At 43.0% G+C, this 19,880-nt stretch overlaps 1 protein-coding gene across 3 annotated transcripts in view; it reads right to left on the minus strand.

Moving 5' to 3' along the window:
• smoc1 (SPARC related modular calcium binding 1) overlaps positions 1-19,880 on the minus strand; it is a 214,958-nt gene that overhangs the window by 49,023 nt on the left and 146,055 nt on the right. For all 3 annotated transcript variants that reach the window (XM_067991284.1, XM_067991283.1, XM_067991285.1), the window contains exon 10: positions 3,136-3,241. In XM_067991284.1, coding sequence (XP_067847385.1) covers positions 3,136-3,241 — 106 coding nt within the window. The remainder of the gene's footprint in view (positions 1-3,135; positions 3,242-19,880) is intronic.

Raw genomic sequence — 19,880 nt, forward strand, 5'->3', positions numbered from 1 at the left:
GTCCGCTTGTGCTCACGTGTGTGTGATGACTCACCAGGTGCCAACCCAGCTAGCTGACTACCAGGACCCACCGAAGTGTGAGTATCTGTGCTGATGGATGGTTCACTAGGATGCGAAGGTGCACCCTCAGAGGCTGGCAGGTCCTCTGAGGAATCGCCCACTGCCGTCACAGAAGGGCCTGTAAGAGAAGAGAAGACAATATTAAGCATCATCACGGATGTGTCATGTTGCGATGAGCAAACTGAGGTGTTCAACATGCCAAGCATTGTTAACATCAATTCATGTTGTGTGTGATGAATGTTAAAGTTGTGTCTCCAGACGTTTGTGGGGTGCTAGTCTCGGCCTCCCCGACGGACAGGCACTCAAGGGTGCAGCTGATCTCCAACGCCTCCTCCTCCGCCCCTGTGAGGACCACTATTTGTTGTGTCCCCCGCTCCAGTCCTCACCCTCTTGCGTGTATTTTGCGCTCTCTTCTCCTAGAATGGGAGAAAGTACAGACGTGTGAGTGAGTGATGGTGAAGTGGTCAACCGATGAATGCATTGCTTTGGGTGAGGATGACCGTGAAAGAGTTGCATCGGAGGGTGCGTATCAGACAGAGACATTACAGTGGATCAGGATTAGGGTGAGTGGTACTGGTGGGGTCACAAATAGGGAGGTGAGGAAGTGCAGGTAAGTTGAGGATGAGCCTTAAGTGGGTGTGAGGAGTGATGTGATGGAATAGTCTTGGCAGTGCAGAATGAGTTGGCGGGGGGGGGTGGGGATTGATGTGCGACATGGAATGCAGGAGAATCAGTAAGTGTACTCACTTTTGTTGACCTAATTAGATCATTAAACGCTTCCTGCATTGGACCCAGTTGCGGGAACCAGGCCTTCTTGGTGGCAGAGGCAGGGCATTTCCTCCTGTCAGCTGGGTAAAATAGTTCTCTCCTCCTCCTCATCCCAGCCGATAGCAGCTTAAGTGAGGCATCGTTGAATCTTGGAGCAGACTTGCCCCTGTGCTGCTCCATTGGGTCTTCTTGCTCTTTGCTCCATCAAAATCCATTGGAGCAATGGCCTTTTAAATCCAGACGCTCCAGCCCACAGCCTGTCATGTGGGTGTACAGTCCGCCCACTGCGCAGCTTTTGGATGGCAAACCCAGAAACATGATTAACGGCCACCAATTAAGCTGCGATCACGTGGGGAACGGTAAGTTTTTATTAGTCGGGTTTGCCGCGCGCCCATGGACCCCACCCCCCCCCCACTGCCATCCCACCGCCCTTTTAAAATCGAGCCTCTAATGTTTATGTTTATAGGGGGGCGCGAGAATGCTCGCCTTCACTACCGTGAGACGGGAACCAAAATAGTTTGGGAAATGTTGAATTGTGGTGTTTATAAGGGAGGGAGATACTTCAGAAGTAAATGTATTAAAGACCACAGAGAGAGGACTGGAAATCGGGTTTAAAGAAATCAAGAATTTCCATGGTTAATAAACTGTCAGAGGATGGGCCAAATGGCCTCCCCTACTGGAGGAGGCCATTTGGCCCATCCTCTGACAGTTCCTAATGGGGCTGAAATTGATCTTTGGCAGTACAGCAAAACAGGCGATCGCAAATGGGAAGCCTGTTTTACACTCCGCCTGATTTTCTTTCAAAACTGAATTCCCTATCGTCCGTTTTGTGCTTCCTCTAAGGCCAATTTTACCCCGTGTTCCTAGTTGACTGCAGTCTCTGATACCAGGTCGGTTCCGAATGGTATTGGCATTGATGGAACATTGTGCTGCAGCAAGTCACATCATAGCTATGAGGCGAACATGTTAATGCTGTGATTCCCCATCTTTACGTCTCACAGGATAGTACAGTCCTACGACGCATTGGCTAGAAATGTATGGAGGTGAACAGACACTTACAAACGGATCCCTCCATTCAGTCCGTGTAGTTGCGTTGCCAAAATTAATCAGTCAAAATTGCATTTTGTTGTTGCAAAATTTTTTTTTCTCTGTTTGAGAATAATGACCACATACACCTGGGATAAAAGTTGAAATACAGGATTGGAGAGATTACCTACAAGAGCATGCAATATTTGATTAACTAGAGCATACTTGTTCTTAACCCTGAACTGATTGAATGGTGAGTTTTCACAGCAATTACATTGTAGGTCGGGATCCTGCTAAACTTGCAAAATATTACAGTTAACCCTAGTTAGAACAAACTTTGTTATTGTGAAACTCTTTTTATAATGAAAAGTCCCAAAGCAGTTAGTCGCTGTTTTTTCTGATTTACATGTAAATGAGAGGGTGGCAATGTATTGCCCTTTCTATCATTTGCATAACTGACTTGGAGAGTGCTGACAAACGTTATAACTTGGAAGAGTTTTCAGGACTTCACTTGTGGAATGTGTTCCTTATTCCAGTTTCTCATTGAGTATATTCTACTAAACTACACATTTTAGGAACTAATGTACTGATTATGGATCTAAAGACAAAAGTGAAGTGCTTTTAGAAAGACACTCTCTATACACAATGGCACAAGTAGGGCCTTATGTTACATATGCAAACAAACAAAAGCACCCAGGTATCTAAACAAGTCAAATGGGTATTTTCTGTGCTACATATAAAAGGATTGGACACATACTTTCTGCAAAAGTTAAGGAAGGGGGTGAAAAAAATGCGTTCACATCCTTCCCTGCTTCACATTCCACACAGTGGGTCTAATCTAGGCACAAATTCTGAGACGTTTTGTAGCCACCAAGTGGTTGAGGTTGGAGATGGGGAAGAAATTTCTATGACCCACTCTGATTTCTGTTCTTTGACCCCTGGTAACTAGCTAGGTGATGAGAAACAGAACAATCCAATTTGTGGTTCCATCATATTTGCAGCCAACGTCAGGGTGAGAAGAAGAGTGGAATCGATTCATAATTCCAACAAATCAAGCTTTAATTCTTAAGTGTTCTAGCACCACACAGCTGGGGTCATTGTTTGGTCCCTTTCTTAAGTGTGAGACACGTCTGTGCCCTTTGCTCACAAACTGCACGCACAGAAAGAAAGGCTACTTAAGTGCCTGGGATGTGAAAACTTGTCACACTGTCTGCTTTCAATGGAGATTTCCCAGGATCAGCACCCTCCAACTCTTCTCAGTGTCAATAATTAGGTACATACCTTCCGCCTGTGGCAGGTGCTGGTGAGTTGATTGCTTGCACCATGTCTGTGGTGAGAGCGTCCAAAACACTGGTTATAAACTCCAACTTCTTTGCTCCAGGGCAACCTGCAAAAGGTTAAAGGTTAGCAGTAATAATTGTAATGGTGGCAAGTGTGCCTGAAAAGTTAACATTTTATACCGTTTGCCTGGTCTTTTGAGCTGTGATTTATTTGTAATCATTTCCTTTCCATCTGTGGTCCGTATGACATGGGGAGGGGGGCGGGGGTGCACGAGTTTCACTCCACCCTCATCAGATTCATCTTATTCCCAATTAAATCATATAACTGTGTGGTACAAATTGCTAGTGACCACAAAACAGAACCTGTTCTAACATCAGAAACGAAGTGACTTGCCCACCCCCCAGACTCATGAATTATGTTCTTCCTAGCATCACTGGATCATCTATTTGATCTGCTGAGGAGTCACTCCTCACTGTTGGTCCTCAAATGAATCATACATTTCACACACATGGAATTCTAAATCCACCTCTTCACCTCTTAAGCCTTCAAGAAACCCATCCTTAATCAGAATCTTATTAAAAAATCAATAAAATGAAAAATATGCACTTTTTCTCTTCTCTCGATTCCCACTGTGTTAAAGGTTAAGGTCAGTTGCACTAATTCGTTCTTCCCCAAGAAATTAAATCGGAGGACTTCTCTACCTCCCTCAGTCTTCCTGCAGTCTACAGGCTTTTAAAACCTCAGCTTGGCATTACCTAACCACTACTATCTGATTTTCCCATTCTCTCCTACACTTTTCAACAATGGTGGTATTGTGCACTGTAGCCCTTCGCCTAGATTTCTCAATGAATGAATCGTCGATTTTATTTAACCAGCAATGCTGTCGTGCACTAATATTTAGTCAACAGAACTTTGTTTGGCTCAAATGACAGATTCCTGACGGCACCAATCCCTTAATCACCATCATCGCCTGATGTAAACAGACGAGGGACTCAGTACTGTTTTCATAACAGCAAAAACAGGAGCCACTGTAGCCTGAATGTCAACACTGTACTTAACTCTCTCACATTTAGCAAAGCATGTATCTAGCCCACTTACACCAATGAGCCTATGTATAGAAGGTGATTTCCAGTTTTAAAGAATAATGCTTACAGCAACAGTCAAATTAGATCTTCATCTAGAGGCATCCTGCATCCTTGTAATAGGTCAAAGAGCCCGAAGCAAACCAAAAACAGTCTATGACATCATTAGCTTTTTAAGAGATAATAGCCTATCAATGACATAATTAGCTTGGCAACAGGGCTTCCTATCATCTGGCAGAAGGCCATGTTGGTTCTTTATTCAAAGGGTTCCTCTTGTACAAGAAAAGAAGCAGTGTAATAGTAATAGCTTGTCGACAGTAATGCTGAAGGAGTGGGTTTTAGCTGGGGAAACAGAGGCAGCTGTACAAAAACATAAATCAATCTTGCACGTTAATAGTATTGGATTACAATACAATACTGTATATGCTTTATTTACAAGGCTCCTAATCTTTAGAGACTGTAAAGCACGATAAATGACAGCAGGCAGGGCACGAAGCAGCTTCCCTGGCTTGAAAAAGTGTTTTTAATTCTGACTGTTTGCCTGCAATAGTTGGAGCATTCAATCTCCGCACCTTGCTGTACTGAGTACCGTGGTTGGTAGAATCATAGAGGTCATAAATTTTAAAAAGATAGACATAAAGCCTTCATTACTATGGAATCTGTAAGAGAAAATGTTATCCAGTCAGGATAAAGGTTCTTTATGGACACCCTTAAATCAAACGAGATAATAATAGCTGACTCTAAATGGACAAGCACTGTAATATATATCTGTTACACTCTTAAACCACATGACCACATGCTCACTTCTCAGATCATGCTGCACCTGCCTAACTAGCAGCTCATGCCTCATTTCATGTTGGGTATGTACATTTCTGGTTGCCATGACATGAGGGGTTGTCGGGTTCCTAGAGGGGGTGAAGAGAAGAACAACCAGGCCGAGCTCCAGTGTGAGCAGGATGAGCTGTGGGTAATGAATGGGTAAACTAGGGTTCTTTTGCCTCAGAAAGCAAAGTCTCAGAGGGATATAAGATACGTAACTGGATTGAAACAGTAAACACCGAACAATACTCTTGGTTACGCCAGGGCAGCAGGACTATGGGTACAAGTTCGAAGCAGTGTAGAGCAAGTTTAGGACAGGCACAAAAAAAAAAATCTTCTTTGTGGACAGTGATCAACAGCTTGTTTCCAGGAGCAGTGGTAGAGGCCAGGACACTGGCTTGTTTAAGGAACAGCTAGATGTTGGAATGGGGAGGTGGTAGGTCTGATATTTTAGAAGGATATGATTAAATTAGCTGAAGGGCCTTCTTAATTCAAACCTATCTTGTAACTATCTTCACTTGCAGCTCATCTCCCATCTTGTACTGGATTCTCTTCATTCACTGTTATGCATCTTCCGCATTGACAGTTGATTTCCCATCTCACACTAGGCCCTCCTCACCAACCGTTTGTGTCACATTTCGTTTTTCACTCCCTCACCAGTAGCTAATGCTGCATCCTCTACTTTGGAACTTCACATCTCATTTCATGTCCCATATCCCTCACTCCTATCTATGTCCACTCTATGCTGCAACCTCCTCACAGCTCACATCTCATCCTATATTGCATACCCTTACTCAACACCTACCTGACTAAAAATTATCTTGAAATCATCAACAGTTTTACAGACCCACATGATCCTACACTTTATTGTTGTATTTTATTACTAAACTTTCAGTGCTCCATCTTCTAAACTTGTCTTCCTTGCTGTACATGCATGCAGGATGTAATACCGTGTATATTAACTCTGCTTGCATGTAGTTCCCATAAATTGACTTATCTATTTGAGACTGATTTCCCAGATACGCACCTACACAGAACAACTGTGTGACCCAATAGCAGGAGCAGAATTAACCAACAGTATCTGAAAATGTGTACGCAATCCCCTTAAAGGCATATACTCAACGAGGTGATAGGACTAGAATCACTAAAGTAGGTGTTCCTAGCAATGATGGTATGTCTTCAACTGCAAAGTATTGTGACTGGTGGCCATGTATTTAACTGTAGTGTTGATCTTGGCTCAGTGGTAGCACTCTTGCCTTTGAGTCACAAGATTGTGGGTTCAAGTCCCACTTCAGACACAATCTAGGCTGACACTCCAGTGCACTACTGAGGGAGTACGGCAATGTCGGAGGTGCTGTCTTTTGGATGAGACGTTAAACCAACTCTGCCCTCTCAGGTGGACATAAAATATACCATGCCATTATTTCAAAGAAGAGCAGGGACATTCTCCTCAGCGTCTCGACAATATTTATTGCTCAACCAACAATCACTAAAAAAAAACAGATTACCTGGTTATTATCACATTGCTGTTTGCGGGACTTTACTGTGCACAAATTGGCTGCTGCGTTTCCTACACTGAAACAGTGACTACATTTCAAAAATACATCATTGGCTGTAAAGCAGTTTGGGATGCCCTGAGGCCATGAAAAGCACTATACAAATGCAGTCTTTCTTTGTCTTTTCTTTAATCTCAGCAAGTAACATATCACTCAGATCCCCTTGGAAACTGGCATTTTTCTTTGGAACCTTTTCTGCAAAATTGCAGTATTCAGGCTGCAAATTGCGGCAAGCGTGGACTTGTTGTGGGGTGGGATGTCATGCCAAGTCACCTGCCCTCGCTGCAACTAATGGCACTCTTCTTTGTTATGCACTGTGTCCTTCCTGCCCTTCAGAAATGGGTCTGTTGCTGACAGGTGTTGTACAACTTCACGAAGAGATGCCCAGCATTTGGATCTACGTACAGCCATCTGGTACCATCGGCTGTGACCTCAGGGGTTGATTATTTAATAGTTGCTTGATTTTGTGCAGGAAAAGGGGGTAAGGAAGAGGAGAAATTAGGCACCAGGATTTCGGCTCCGTGTAGATACCAGATGTCATGCTAATCTGGAATTAAGTGATTTCCTGAGATTAGTTGAACGTTTTCAATTTAAAACCGACTAAAATATCTAAAAGGTGAATGACTGATGAAAAGTTCAACCTTGTCAACAGAATAGATAATAATGGTGCCTTCACCAGTAAAAACCACTGTGAAATATTGGCCCCTACATTTCTACTGTCTCATCCATGTTTTCCCTGTTTCAGTCCCCTCTTGTGCCTTCTTTCGGCTGAGAAAGCTGGACAGACTGCTACATAGTCTGTCCTACTTTATGAGCAACTATGTGGACTAGTTCCTCTGTAATGGATTACATTGTGAATTAAATTCTGTTCTTTCATTGAAGTTTTGAACATTTGACTGTTTTTGTTGTTAAATGCACGGCCAGGATATATACCTCAGGTTTCTAATGCAGCTTCCTTCACTAAAGCCCTCAAACATAAACTGCCTTGGATATAACAAGCTAAATACTTAGCTCCTGAGTTCCCCTTTTATCTTTGTCTCCTTGCAGTAATGTTTGTCAGCAGCTGGAAGAGTGTTCCAAATAGTCTCATAGCCAGGAATAGTATGGACTTGAAGCTTAAAAAGAGCAGCAGGTTTAAAGAATCCATACACCACAAACACACAACGTTGGGCCATTTATCTGTTTGAAACCACAAAAGTTTACGGCACAGAAGGGAAACTTTCAACTCTTCGTTTTCCCCTTGCTCTTTGCTAGAACCACCCAAACCTCATCCTACAACAATCCAAAACTAATCCCGCTACTCTGCCTTTGCCTCATAATCCATTATCTTCCTCTGCTTCAACTATCTATCAACTTTTACCTTGAAAGATGCGATGGTTTCTGCCTCAACCATTCCCTCTGGCTTTCCATGCTCCAACAACTCTCTACGTTAAAGAAATGTTTCCTTATCTCTCTCCTTACTCTCTCAGTTACAATTTAAATTCATGACCCCTTGTCACTGACTCCCCAACCGTGGGAGTGTATTGTGTCTCCCTACTGTCCTGAATAAAGCCTTTGATTTGAAGCATTCAACGCCACTCTGATGCAAAACAACTTCAGCTGATGCACTAACTGAGCTTTCTGTGCACAATGAAGTAAATCTCAGGGTTCATTTTTCAGCAGTCAACAGCTTCAATTTAGATTCTTGTGGCAGGGGTGGCCAGCGGTGATCTAGTGGAATGATGTGTCAGAGCACCTACAGAAAACCTTGGTTCAAATCCCAGCCTCAGTTAACAGTCATACTTCAGGTTCCCCAAGTGATAAGTTACAATGCTAGGTGGTCCATCAGGAGCAGCCAAACTTTTTTTTTTATTCGTTCATGGGATGTGGGCGTCGCTGGCGAGGCCAGCATTTATTGCCCATCCCTAATTGCCCTTGAGAAGGTGGTGGTGAGCCGCCTTCTTGAACCGCTGCAGTCCGTGTGGTGACGGTTCTCCCACAGTGCTGTTAGGAAGGGAGTTCCACTAACGATAGGAAGGGAAAATCAGCTCGGACTTCCATTTGGATCACACCAGCACCCATACTGGTTGATCAAAGGGCAGTATTGCCGATGGTTGTGGAGATATCCACAGTTGTCCATCCAATCAGCTAGAGTCCAATGTACGCATAGGAAATACTCATTTAATTGCACTATATTTACTCATAAAGGAGAAGTGGCTTTAGAAAGTTCCATTTTTCCAAGGATGTCTCTAATTTCAGCAATCGGCAGCCCCAATGCAAGTTTTAGCTAATGTCAGTATGTTTTAGAATTGCAGCCTATTCTAGTTTCTCTTCCCAGTGTCAAAAACGGCACTTTTGGGTTCAAAAACTACCCTTCAGACATCTGAAGAAACCATTAAGCTTCCCAACCTGAAGATTGGCAAACAGCCTTCTATCATGAGATCTTCTTGGACTAGGCCATTTCTAGAACCACTCTCAACCAATTTAGGATGTTGGGTTGACATGAAGTTGGTCCTTGTCTTTTGTCACACACAGGATTATACCTTCAGGACCATTTCTGTAAATGAGAGCAGGGAATAAGAGATACAGCAAAAAAAATATTTGCAGGCAATACACAAGCATCAATGTCAAGGCAGTAATTGGAAAATGCTGGTTGTTGTATGTCAAAACCTAGAAAGCACAACTTAATGCAAGCACACCACTGAACATTACAGTTCATTAACTGTACCCTGGATATTATTTTTTAAAAAGACATTAATGTTTCCCAGAAAAGAATTAATTTAAAACACCCTACAATGCCATTCTAAACAAATATATGTCCAGCTATTTTTAAAAGGAGTTTATAAACATAGCATTAATTGCTTTGCTGAGTTTGGTATGCCACCTGGAAACCAATTACCCCATTAAGAAATGTTTTAAAAATGAAACTGGGAAGCATAGCAGTTAGATTGGACCCATTCCGTTGTTTTCTCCTCACTAACAGCCATGTTCACCCTAGTCCAGGATTCTACATTTCCTCAAGCTCTCTGCTGCTCTCCTAGCTGCACATTTTTCTTTCCCTCACTGCCTCCTCTCAATGCATTGGCGCTCTATCTCCCATCTTTGCTAACTTCCAATGAATGCAGCACTTGATGGAAAAAAAAGACTTGTATTTATATCGTACCTTTCACGACCCCAGGACGCCGCAAAGCACTTCACGGCCAATGAATTACTTTTGAAGTGTAGTCACTGTTGTAGGAAACACTGCAGCCAATTTGCACACATCAAGGTCCCACAAACAGCAATATGATAATGAGCAGATTACCTGTTTTAGTGATGTTGATTGAGGGATAAGAATTTGCCAGGACACTGGGGAGAACTCCCCTGCTCTTCTTCGAAATAGTGCCATGGGATCTTTTATGTCCACTTGAGAGGGCAAATGGAGCTTTGGTTTAACGTCTCATTTGAAAGACAGTGCCTCTGACAGTGCAGCACTCCCTCAGTACTGCACTGGAACGTCAGCCTAGATTATGAGCTCAAGTCCGCGGAGTGGGCGCTGAAGGCTCTGGAGTGGGACTTGAACCGGAAAGAAAGGAAGCTACAGCTTTTACTTGAGTCGTGTTCAGAGATCTAAATTAATAATGCATGTACTTTAAGGATCTCAAGATTACAAAATATAAGATGGAGGTTCCAAACTGAGCAAAAGTTCTGCTCTCCCTTTTAATGCAGCCATTGTAGAAGCCAACTTCATAATTAAGGGCTCAATTTTGAAATGGTGGCGGGTTGGCAGCGGGGAGGGTGAAGGTGCGCGTGGCAAACCCGCATAAAAACATCTTAGCGTTTCCGACGCGATCCCAATGTAATTGATGGTGGTTAAAGTTCTTTCCGGGTTTCGCGCCCGGCAGTCAGCCTGATTGACAAGCTGGCTGCCGTCAGGAACTGCAACGCCAAGGGGGGAGGGGGGGAAAGAGAGAGAGAGAGAGAGAGAGACGTCATGCAGCGCTGGAACAGAAGATCGGGGGGAGAGGGGAAGATCGGGGGGGATAGGGGAAGATCGGGGGGGGGGGGGGGAGAGGAGAAGATTGAGGGGACATGGGGGGGGAGAGGGGAAGATCGGGGGGACATCGGGGGGGGGGAGGGGGGAGGGAAAAGGGGGAGATTGGAGAGGGAGACATCGGACATCGGAGCAGGGTGGAAAGGTAGGTTGATTTTGTGTTTTAACTTTGTGCAATGGTTTTTTATTTAATTTATTTTGTTTCTTTTTGCCTGATCTGGCCCTTCACACCTGGTTTCACCAGGCGTAAATCAGAAGCCGTGGGAAAGCCGCCCAGGTATGTTAAAAATCGTTCTAATTACCTAATATGTCACAAGTAAAGTACCTTAAGTACCTCAATGAGGTACATTTGATTCTATAACTATCATCCCGCTGGCTTTAATTGCCGGCGGGACTTCCAGATTCGTCTGTGGGAAACTCGGAAGTCGGCGGGTTGGAGCCGGCTTCCGAACCTGCTCTACATTTCTGCGATTTTCGCAGCCCGCACCCAACACACCCCCAATTTAAGTTTAAAATTGAGTCCTAAATGTCTGCCACAAGATTTCAAGGGGGAAGACATTTAGTTACAAAATTACAAAGCTGACCAGGAAAAACAGATTAAAATTTAAGAAACCTAAAAGTTATAATTGAAAAATGTTAACTTCTTAAAAAAAGAACAAAAGGGAAAGATTTAAAGAGTTAACATGAAGCCTGAATGTTGTATATTGTAAAAGAACAGAAGACATTTAAAGACTGTTATGTGCTGGTCACTGGGGAGCTGAAATGTTTTCAGCCCCACTTACATTCATAAAGACTGATAGGGTGGTTTTCTAGCTGTGAGTTTAGAACAAGTCCAGATTTGTAGGTGCAGTTTAAATACTGCTTCAGTACAGTGATTCATGTTTAGATCAGGGAAGCTGAATTTATATTGGTTCCCTGTCAACTACACTGTTGTTTGCCTGTTTACAGGACCAACAAGCAGCACCTGTTTGAGGGACTGGAGTGATGCAGTTTCTACTGAATTCTATCTTTGATTATCAAAGTAGAATTAGCTCATTACTGCAAGACAAACGTACCCAAATGTTGTATCACGATAGTGAAGCACAAAGGGCTGCTGCCAAGACCTTCCCCCAAAACATGTCATCTGTACTAAATCCTCTCTTGTGTTTTGCCATGCAAGAGGAACGCTCCACAATGAGTGAGCTTTCTTATCACGTTTAGCTTGAATGAACGCAGCTGGTGGAGAGAACATCAACTAATACGACATCAAACAGATGTGACTAGGTATTGTATTGAGAGGACAATTCTGGGAAGTGCACCTGAACAAACTGACCTGGGCATAAGTGACAATTCTGTTCAGCAAACTCGCTTCTCTTGTACTCACTCTGAACAAACTAAAGGGATAAAGTTAAGAGGAACAATAGCAGCAAGATACTGGTAATCTGCAAGCCAGACATCACACCACACTCACTTTGTGATTTTTGAAAGAGCCCTTATTTAGTTCTCCCAAACATCTTTGAAACATTTTTACAACTTTTTAAAACTATTTCTCTGGTGCATGTGCTGGTCTACTGATGAGCAACAGAGCCAGGGAACGGATTGTTGAAATTTAGCCAGGTTTAAAGATAGGTTCACTGGGTAATTTTACTCACAGCCTTGTCCTGCATTGCCCCTTGTTAAACTGGAATAATAAGTTTTACATTAAATGTGTAGTTTCTCTTTCAGTGTTGCCAGCTTTAAGTACATTCTACAGACATCACACAGGTAGATTTATTGAAGATCTCTCCAGTAGAACACCTTAGGCCTAGTTTTAGAAGAGATATTTTCCCCATTTCCCACCCTCCACCTTATTGTCTCACTTAGCAAGATTTCATTTCATGAAATTTATTTAACATTTCTACAGGATACTGAAGTTACAAAGTAACTGATGGTGTCTCCAACCGTTAAATTGCTGTTAATTCTTAAGTCAGTTGTTTTCATGGGCTGCGTATGTGTGTAGCATGGAGCCTTGTAGACCATGTATGAAGTTTATATCCACGTTCCCCTTAATTTGCATATATCTCAAGTTACTGAGTTCTTGGTGTTTTGATTTGGGATTTATTCGCCAATGAGGCAACAGCACTGAGAGCAACTCTTTCCAAATCTACACATCGGCAAAATTCAAACAAGAACAATAACTTGCATTTAAATAACAAATTATATTGCATTTATAAACAGGGCAAAACCAGTGAATAAGAAATATAAGTGCAAATAGAACTGAGTTGCCTTGGCTTCCAGGGTTGGATTCTGAGGGCTCGTGGATCTCATGTGCCCCATGGACTGCAGTTCCTCATCCCTGCCTTCAGTTGACAGCAACTTAGTTGGGTTGTTGTTCCCACCAAACTCTTTTCATCTAGGATCATTAGCAAGAGAAAACTTTACCTCAACAACAAGTTTTCCTTGATTTCAGATGGTCTGCACTTTACAGAGCTTCCAAATTAGTCATGTAGAGTAATGTAAAACTATTAAGTAGAAAAACAGCCAATTGAATCAAACTGTAATATTCCTATGAGTTCCCTTACATCCAGTCATCTCCTTGCTACCCTATTTCCCTCCTTATGATTCCTCCTTGTCTAGTCTACTTGAAGCCAGAGGTACCACTTCTGAGGTCTCTACTTACTCAGAGATCAAAGAAGTAACTTTCCCCAAGTAATTGTTCTTCCCATACTGGTAAAATTTGTCAAAAAACAGCCTTAGGAATCACCAGTTTCTACAGAAGATTTTTAAAACTACTATATCCCAAACAATGTTGATACTTTCAATCCCTTTGTACCATCACAGACCTTTTAACATGGAAAATCATCACTGGAAATTCACTTCTCCATCCACACACTCTAACCTGAAACAATCTGAACAATAAACACAGACCACCTAACAATATTCTACAGTGTAATAGCAGCTTAACTCATTCCTTCATAGTATTGATGAGCTCCTGGTTTCAGTAGTTACTAAAAGCAGATTCTAAAACCTTTTACAGAAATATAGAATCATACAGCACAGAAGGAGGCCATTAGGCCCATTGTGCCTGTGTCTGCTCTCTAAAAGAGCGACCAATTAGCCCCACTCCCCTGCTCTTTCCCCATAGCCCTGCAAAAGTTTACTTTTTAAGTAGAGATCCGATTCCCTTTTGAAATCAGCTTCCACCGCCCTTTCAGGCAATGAATTCCAGGTCACCTTCTCGAGGGCAATTAGGGATGGGCAATAAATGCTGGCCTTGCCGGTGACGCCCACATCCCATGAATGAATTAAAAAAATCCTAGCAGCTTGCTGTGTAAAAAAAAAAATTCTCCTAATCTTCCCTCTTGCTTTTTTTGTCAGTTATTTTAAATCCACGTCCTCTGGTTACCAACCCTCCTGCCAGTGGAAGTTGTACTGTTATCTTGACAGCTCAAACTCCACGAAGCACAATGACCACATGACATGTTCATTTAGGGGGTTAGTACTTCCTGTGTGATTCCACTCTCTGACTCTTTTATATTCCAGCACCAATGCAGTTATCGACCCCGATCATGGCAGATGGGCATGAAACTGGGGTGACTTCCATTTGCCCTTTTGTTGGAAACCCTTTACCATGCTTGTGTCCAGTCTACTTTCAGTGCATGATAAGGGCTACCACTGATCCATTTGGTTGCACTGAAGAGCTGAATAAGACTGTTTCCAAATAGAAATTGGAACAGATAAACTGTAATATTTTTTATTTCTCTGCTATTGACAAAGTATGGGAAATGTTGGTCCTAATAACCACTAAAATCACTTAACGGTGTGTGCTGAATTAAAAGATTAGAATAAGAAGATACCAAGTTTAGGTTTAATGAGGCCACTGTGCAAGCCAGCAACCATAAGGGGATGGAACAGTTAAAATGGCAACTGAGACCGTCTGAATACCCTCACTGTGGATTTAAAATTCCTCAGCAAGAATAACATATGAGGTTAGAAATTCTTGCTGGCAAGTTGGGGCAGAATAATAGTGAACTTGTGAACTCGTCAGCTCCCTACTTATGTCATGAAATAACTGATCTAGAGGTCCATCACCATCATTTTCTCTCTCTCACACACGTTGTACGAGGGCTTGGTTACACAGGCATATGGTGTTCAAATAATGGCACAGTGAGGCTGCCCATGAGTTTCCTGTTTACCAGTGTTAATCGTATCCTTTTTAAATCGGCATTATAGGCCAGCAAATTTATCGCCTGTTAGCAAAGAATCTCTTAAAGATACAACAACTCACATTTAACATAAAAAAAAATCCCAAGCCTCTTCACGGAGATGTAAACAGACAAAAATGGACACCAAGCTGAAGGAAGGTAGATATTAGGAGGGGTGGCCAAGAGGTGGGTTTTAAAGGAGGAGAGGGAGATAGAGGTTTATGGAGGGCTGAAGGGACGACCGCCAATAGTGGGGCAAGGGGGCAGATGCACAATAGGCCAGAGTTCTGTGGGTGTTGCAGGGCTGGAGAAGGTTACTGAGATACAGAGGGGCGAGGCCATGAACACGAAAAAGGGAATTTTAAATTTGAGGCTTTGGGGGACCGAAAGCCAATGTAAGTCAGCAACGATGGGGGTAATGGGCGAGCAGGACTTGGTAAGGGATAGAATATGGGCAGCAGAGTTTTGGATGAGCTGCAGTTTACAGAACATGGAGGATAAGAGGCCAGCCAGGACAGCGATAGTTGAGTCTGGACATGTGAAAGGCTTGGATGAGGGATTCATCAGCAGATGGGCTGAGGTGGGGGATTTAGAGGTGGAAGTGGGTGGTCTTGGTAGGAGATGGAGAGTATATGAGGATTGGAAGCTCAGCTTGGGGTCAAATAGGACGGCGACTTTGCAAACAGTGGTTCAACCTGAGACAATGGCTGAGGTTGGTGATGAAATCAGTGGTAAAGGTACGGAGTTTGTGGCGGGAGCGCCAAAGACAATGGATTCGGTCTTCCAAATGTAGGAAATTGCGGCTCTTCGAAGACTGGATGTTGAACAAGCAGTCTGACAGCACAGAGGCAACGGATGGGTTGAGAAGAGTGATGGGGAGCTGGAGCTGGGTGTCATCGGTGTACATGCCGTCCCATTGTAAGATAGGGGCACAATGAAAGCAATCCTCATTTCACAGGCTTTCATACAAGATGATAACGAAGATCAGAAGAAGTCCGACCGGAATTCAGATGGCACCACAGCCAGTTTGTCCATACCCATTCTGCTACCAACTATATCTACAGACCCGGGTACCTGGAAATGACCTTTACAGGTTCGGGTTGAGCACGGAGCTAGCTGCAGAGTTTCCATCTGCAAGGAAACCTGCAGCCAACCTCCAACATAGGGACAACAGCCCTGCCAGTGAAGGTCGAAGTCTCTTCTGCCCTGAACATCAGTGCCTCTGCCTCCTTCCAGACTAGAGTAGGGTGTATCTGAAATGTCAGACAACTTTCTGCCCATATATGTATCAAATAGCTGATTGATCAGCATGGTCAGTAATTTCATCTCCTTTTCTACAGAAACAATACAGAGCTGCCCAATTTCATCACACTGCTGGATTTCCCAAAGTAGTGGCAGCCATATGACCATCAGACAGCGAGGTTCTGCTCCTTCTCTACCACCATCACTTTCTCATCCTCACCCGCTCTACCTCCTAAAGCTCACTATCTGCATCCTCTGGGGTGTATGTTGTTGCGCTTTGCTTGTGAATGTTGGTGAGTGTGATACACGTTGCTGCGAGATGCTGGCTTGCTAGGGGTTACTAGCAGTGCTTACAGGCTGCTCTTCCAGAAGAGGAACACCAATTACAATACTGGCTCCAGGGGACATCTTCAAACAGAGCTTACTTTGCAATACACTGCCTGTGATGATGAGGTTGTGTGTATGCCAGTGCATCAGTGAGTGGGTAGGCAGTCAAGGCATAACTAAAACAGGATGGTACTAGTCCTTAGCTTGGGGAGATCTCCTGCCTCACCTTTCTCTCGTAGGTAAGAATGTCCAAGCTGGCCTCCTCAAATGGAGTCAAGGGTATGTCATTTCTAGAATCTTCTCCAGTTTGAGCCTGTTTCCTTGTATTAGGTGCCATCTTGTCATGTGAGCAAAGCAGTAGTCTTGAGATGTTATAAGCTTAAGGAACATGTTTGTGATTGGCGTGTGCCCAACTCGCAGTTCATCCTGTATGTCTGAAACTGAACACGCAACATGAAGCCACAGTGTGGTAGAAGGAGTTGCAGTGTGAAACCGGTTAAGATTTCAGGTTGACAACAGTTTCAGATACAATTTTCAGCTTATAGGAAGGTCATTCTGCTGTGTTGCCATGTATAGTAAGCATTCAAAGGGCTATATAGTTGCATGAAAGCTTTGGAGGAGTGAGCAGTAAAAGAGGAACAGGTTCTGAAGACATACTTTGTGGCCTGTATTTTTGAGACAGATAGTTGCAATAGGAAATTGCAGGATAGTATTGCCTTGGCAGCTTTCCTTAGGTCTTGCATCTTCTTCCACATATGGTGCCAGGTCTCCTGAGTGCTGCAGGAAAGCAATCACCTTGTCAGCTATCTTCAAAGAGGCATTTAAGATGACTCTTCTCTGGAGAGGTTACCCCTGAATACCCAACTGGGGTATCCTTTTGCCTTACTACATGCATCAGCACCTCAAGGGCACCATCCATAAATATGCCACCATGCAGTCTGGAAATCTCGATTGAACAGAAATAGTGTGAAGGTTTAATCTGCTTCCCTTCTGTATATGTCAGGTGAGAGTCCTTTAAATAGCTGCAGCAGTATTTGAAATACCCTGCTCATTTTGTGCATGCTCCCACAAGCAGCCACTGTGCGGGCAGGAGTTCACCGTGAATAAGCAATTAGGTTTAAATGCACAAATTCTGGCGGGAATGGCCTTGCACTGCAAGTAAGGTGGGATCTCTCACTGCACACCATTCCCTCCCTAGCAACTCACATAAACAGGAAGCTTTACCCTCTGGTCAAAGGGATAGAACCACCTGGAACTGATGGCGAATCAAATCTACAGTAACAGGGTTCATCAAAGTATTACCGACAACTATTGGGAAATTTATTGGAAGGTTTAATCAGCACCAGTCCAGTAATTAGAAATATTATACCAAAATAGCAGCTGAAGTGAACATTCTAATCTGTGACCAAGTCCTACCTGGGAAGGTTCAGATTTTAATAGTAGTTGCCCTCATTAACACTACAATAGAATCTAGCACTGCACTATTTATATACTGGAACAGTTCTAGTATTGGAAGCCTGCTATTCCTGACAGACACTGGAGACTGTGAAACAGCCGGAAACCCCTTTCATCAGGTTTTAACCACATTCAAAAAAAGGGATGGTAAACAAGAAGATCTAACAACCATCTGAGCTAAGAAGCTACAGCACTCTGTCTCATAGTATTGGGGTCACATCACCAAGAAAACCATCAGTGCCATCAGGTATATTAACTGGCATTAATCATAGACTTATCCCTGTCATACACTGTTACTTATTTATTTACTGTGTCAACTATTTAAAGCTCTCTGAGTTATTGGACGATGTGGTGTGGCACAGAGCCATGTAGTCCATGAAGATCATAATTTATTTTTGCTGATTTTGCCAAACTCAGTCAGTGCAGCAAAGAGGTGGAGAACAAAAATAGCCAGTGACCTGGCTAGGACAATTGGAGCTCTCAAGACTAAAATCGATAGATTTCTGTTAGGTAAGGTAATCAAGGATATGGAGCAACGTCGGGTAAATGGAGTAGTGGTGCAAATCAGCCCCGATATAATTGAATGGTGGAGCAGGCCCGAGTGGCTGAATGGCCTACTCTTGTTCCTAATGTTACTCTGGAAGCACGCTTGTATAGGCCCTGGGTGAGAACACAGTCCTGATAGTCAACCTGATGATACTCATTGTCCAGGTTCACACTTGAATAATTATCAGCTGGACAAAGTGGAGGAGTGCCACTTCGACATGCGAACTGTACCGCGATGAGTCAGGACAGGCAATAGTTAAGATGCCCATTGATTAAACCAAATGTGTATTTTATTGACATTAGCTAATAAATAAACCTCCTGCCATTTTTTTTGTTCAAATGAATTCAGCTCTTTTCAAATACTGAACAAGGTACCAGCACAGCAACCAATTCACTTTGTTATTAGTAACACAAATAAAAGGAGAAGCTAATCTGCTTCAGGTAAAGGACATTTTCCAGCCCTTTTCTTTTCAACTTGTTTTGGCAATAAAATTCTTTCAAATTTCTCTAAACAATTTAAACGATCCTCTCATCTTTGTTTTTCTTCCCCTGTTTTTTTTTGGTTCTACTTTTATTTCAAATCAGTATTTAAAATAAAGACCACTACAAGACTGTCTTGCCAAACAAAGAGACTGGAAACTTAAGGACCATGAGAATTTGAGTGTAATAGCCAAAAAAGAAAAACATATTGTATGCTTATGTTACTTAGTCCTGTGCCTTTAACCCTTTTGAACACAGGATTGTGCCAAGAACAAAGTCCCAGCTGATGTGCCTGGCAGTCATACATAGGCCTTTACTGACCAATTCATTGACTGGAGTCTCATTTCCTACATAGAACTGTTAAAACAGCCCTAATGTCCTCATTAAGGAACCTTTATACGTAAGAGAGATTGCAGAACTCTGAGGTACAGAGGGATCTGGGTGTCCTAGTACATGAATCACAAAAAGTTAGTATGCAGGTACAGCAAGTGATTAGGAAGGCAAATGGAATGTTGTCATTTATTGCAAGGGGAATGGAATATAAAAGTAGAGATGTTTTGCTACAGTTGTACAGGGCATTGGTGAGACCACATCTAAAATACGGTGTGCAGTTTTGGTCTCCTTATTTAAGAAAGGACATAATTGCTTTGGAGGCAGTTCAGAGAAGGTTCACTCGAGGAAAGGTTGGACAAGTTGGGCCTGTATACACTGGAGTTTAGAAGAATGAGAGGTGATCTTATTGAAACATATACAATCCTGAGGGGACTAGAAGGGGTAGATGCTGAGAGGATGTTCCCCCTTGTGGGAGAGACTAGAACTAGGGGCCACAGTTTAAAAATAAGGGGTCTCCCATTTAAGACGGAGATGAGGAGAATTTTTTTCTTTCAGAGGGTCGTGAGTCTGTGGAACTCCCTTCCCCAGAGAGCGGTGGAGGCAGGGTCATTGAATATTTTTAAATGTAAGGAATCTTACAACACCAGGTTATAGTCCAACAGTTTTATTTGAAAATCACAAGCTTTTGGAAGCTTGAAGTGAAGTGACGAAGGAGAAAGCCTCCGAAAGC

Source organism: Heptranchias perlo, chromosome 10, assembly GCF_035084215.1.
Source record: "Heptranchias perlo isolate sHepPer1 chromosome 10, sHepPer1.hap1, whole genome shotgun sequence".
In the NCBI taxonomy this organism is placed as follows: Eukaryota; Metazoa; Chordata; class Chondrichthyes; order Hexanchiformes; family Hexanchidae; genus Heptranchias; species Heptranchias perlo.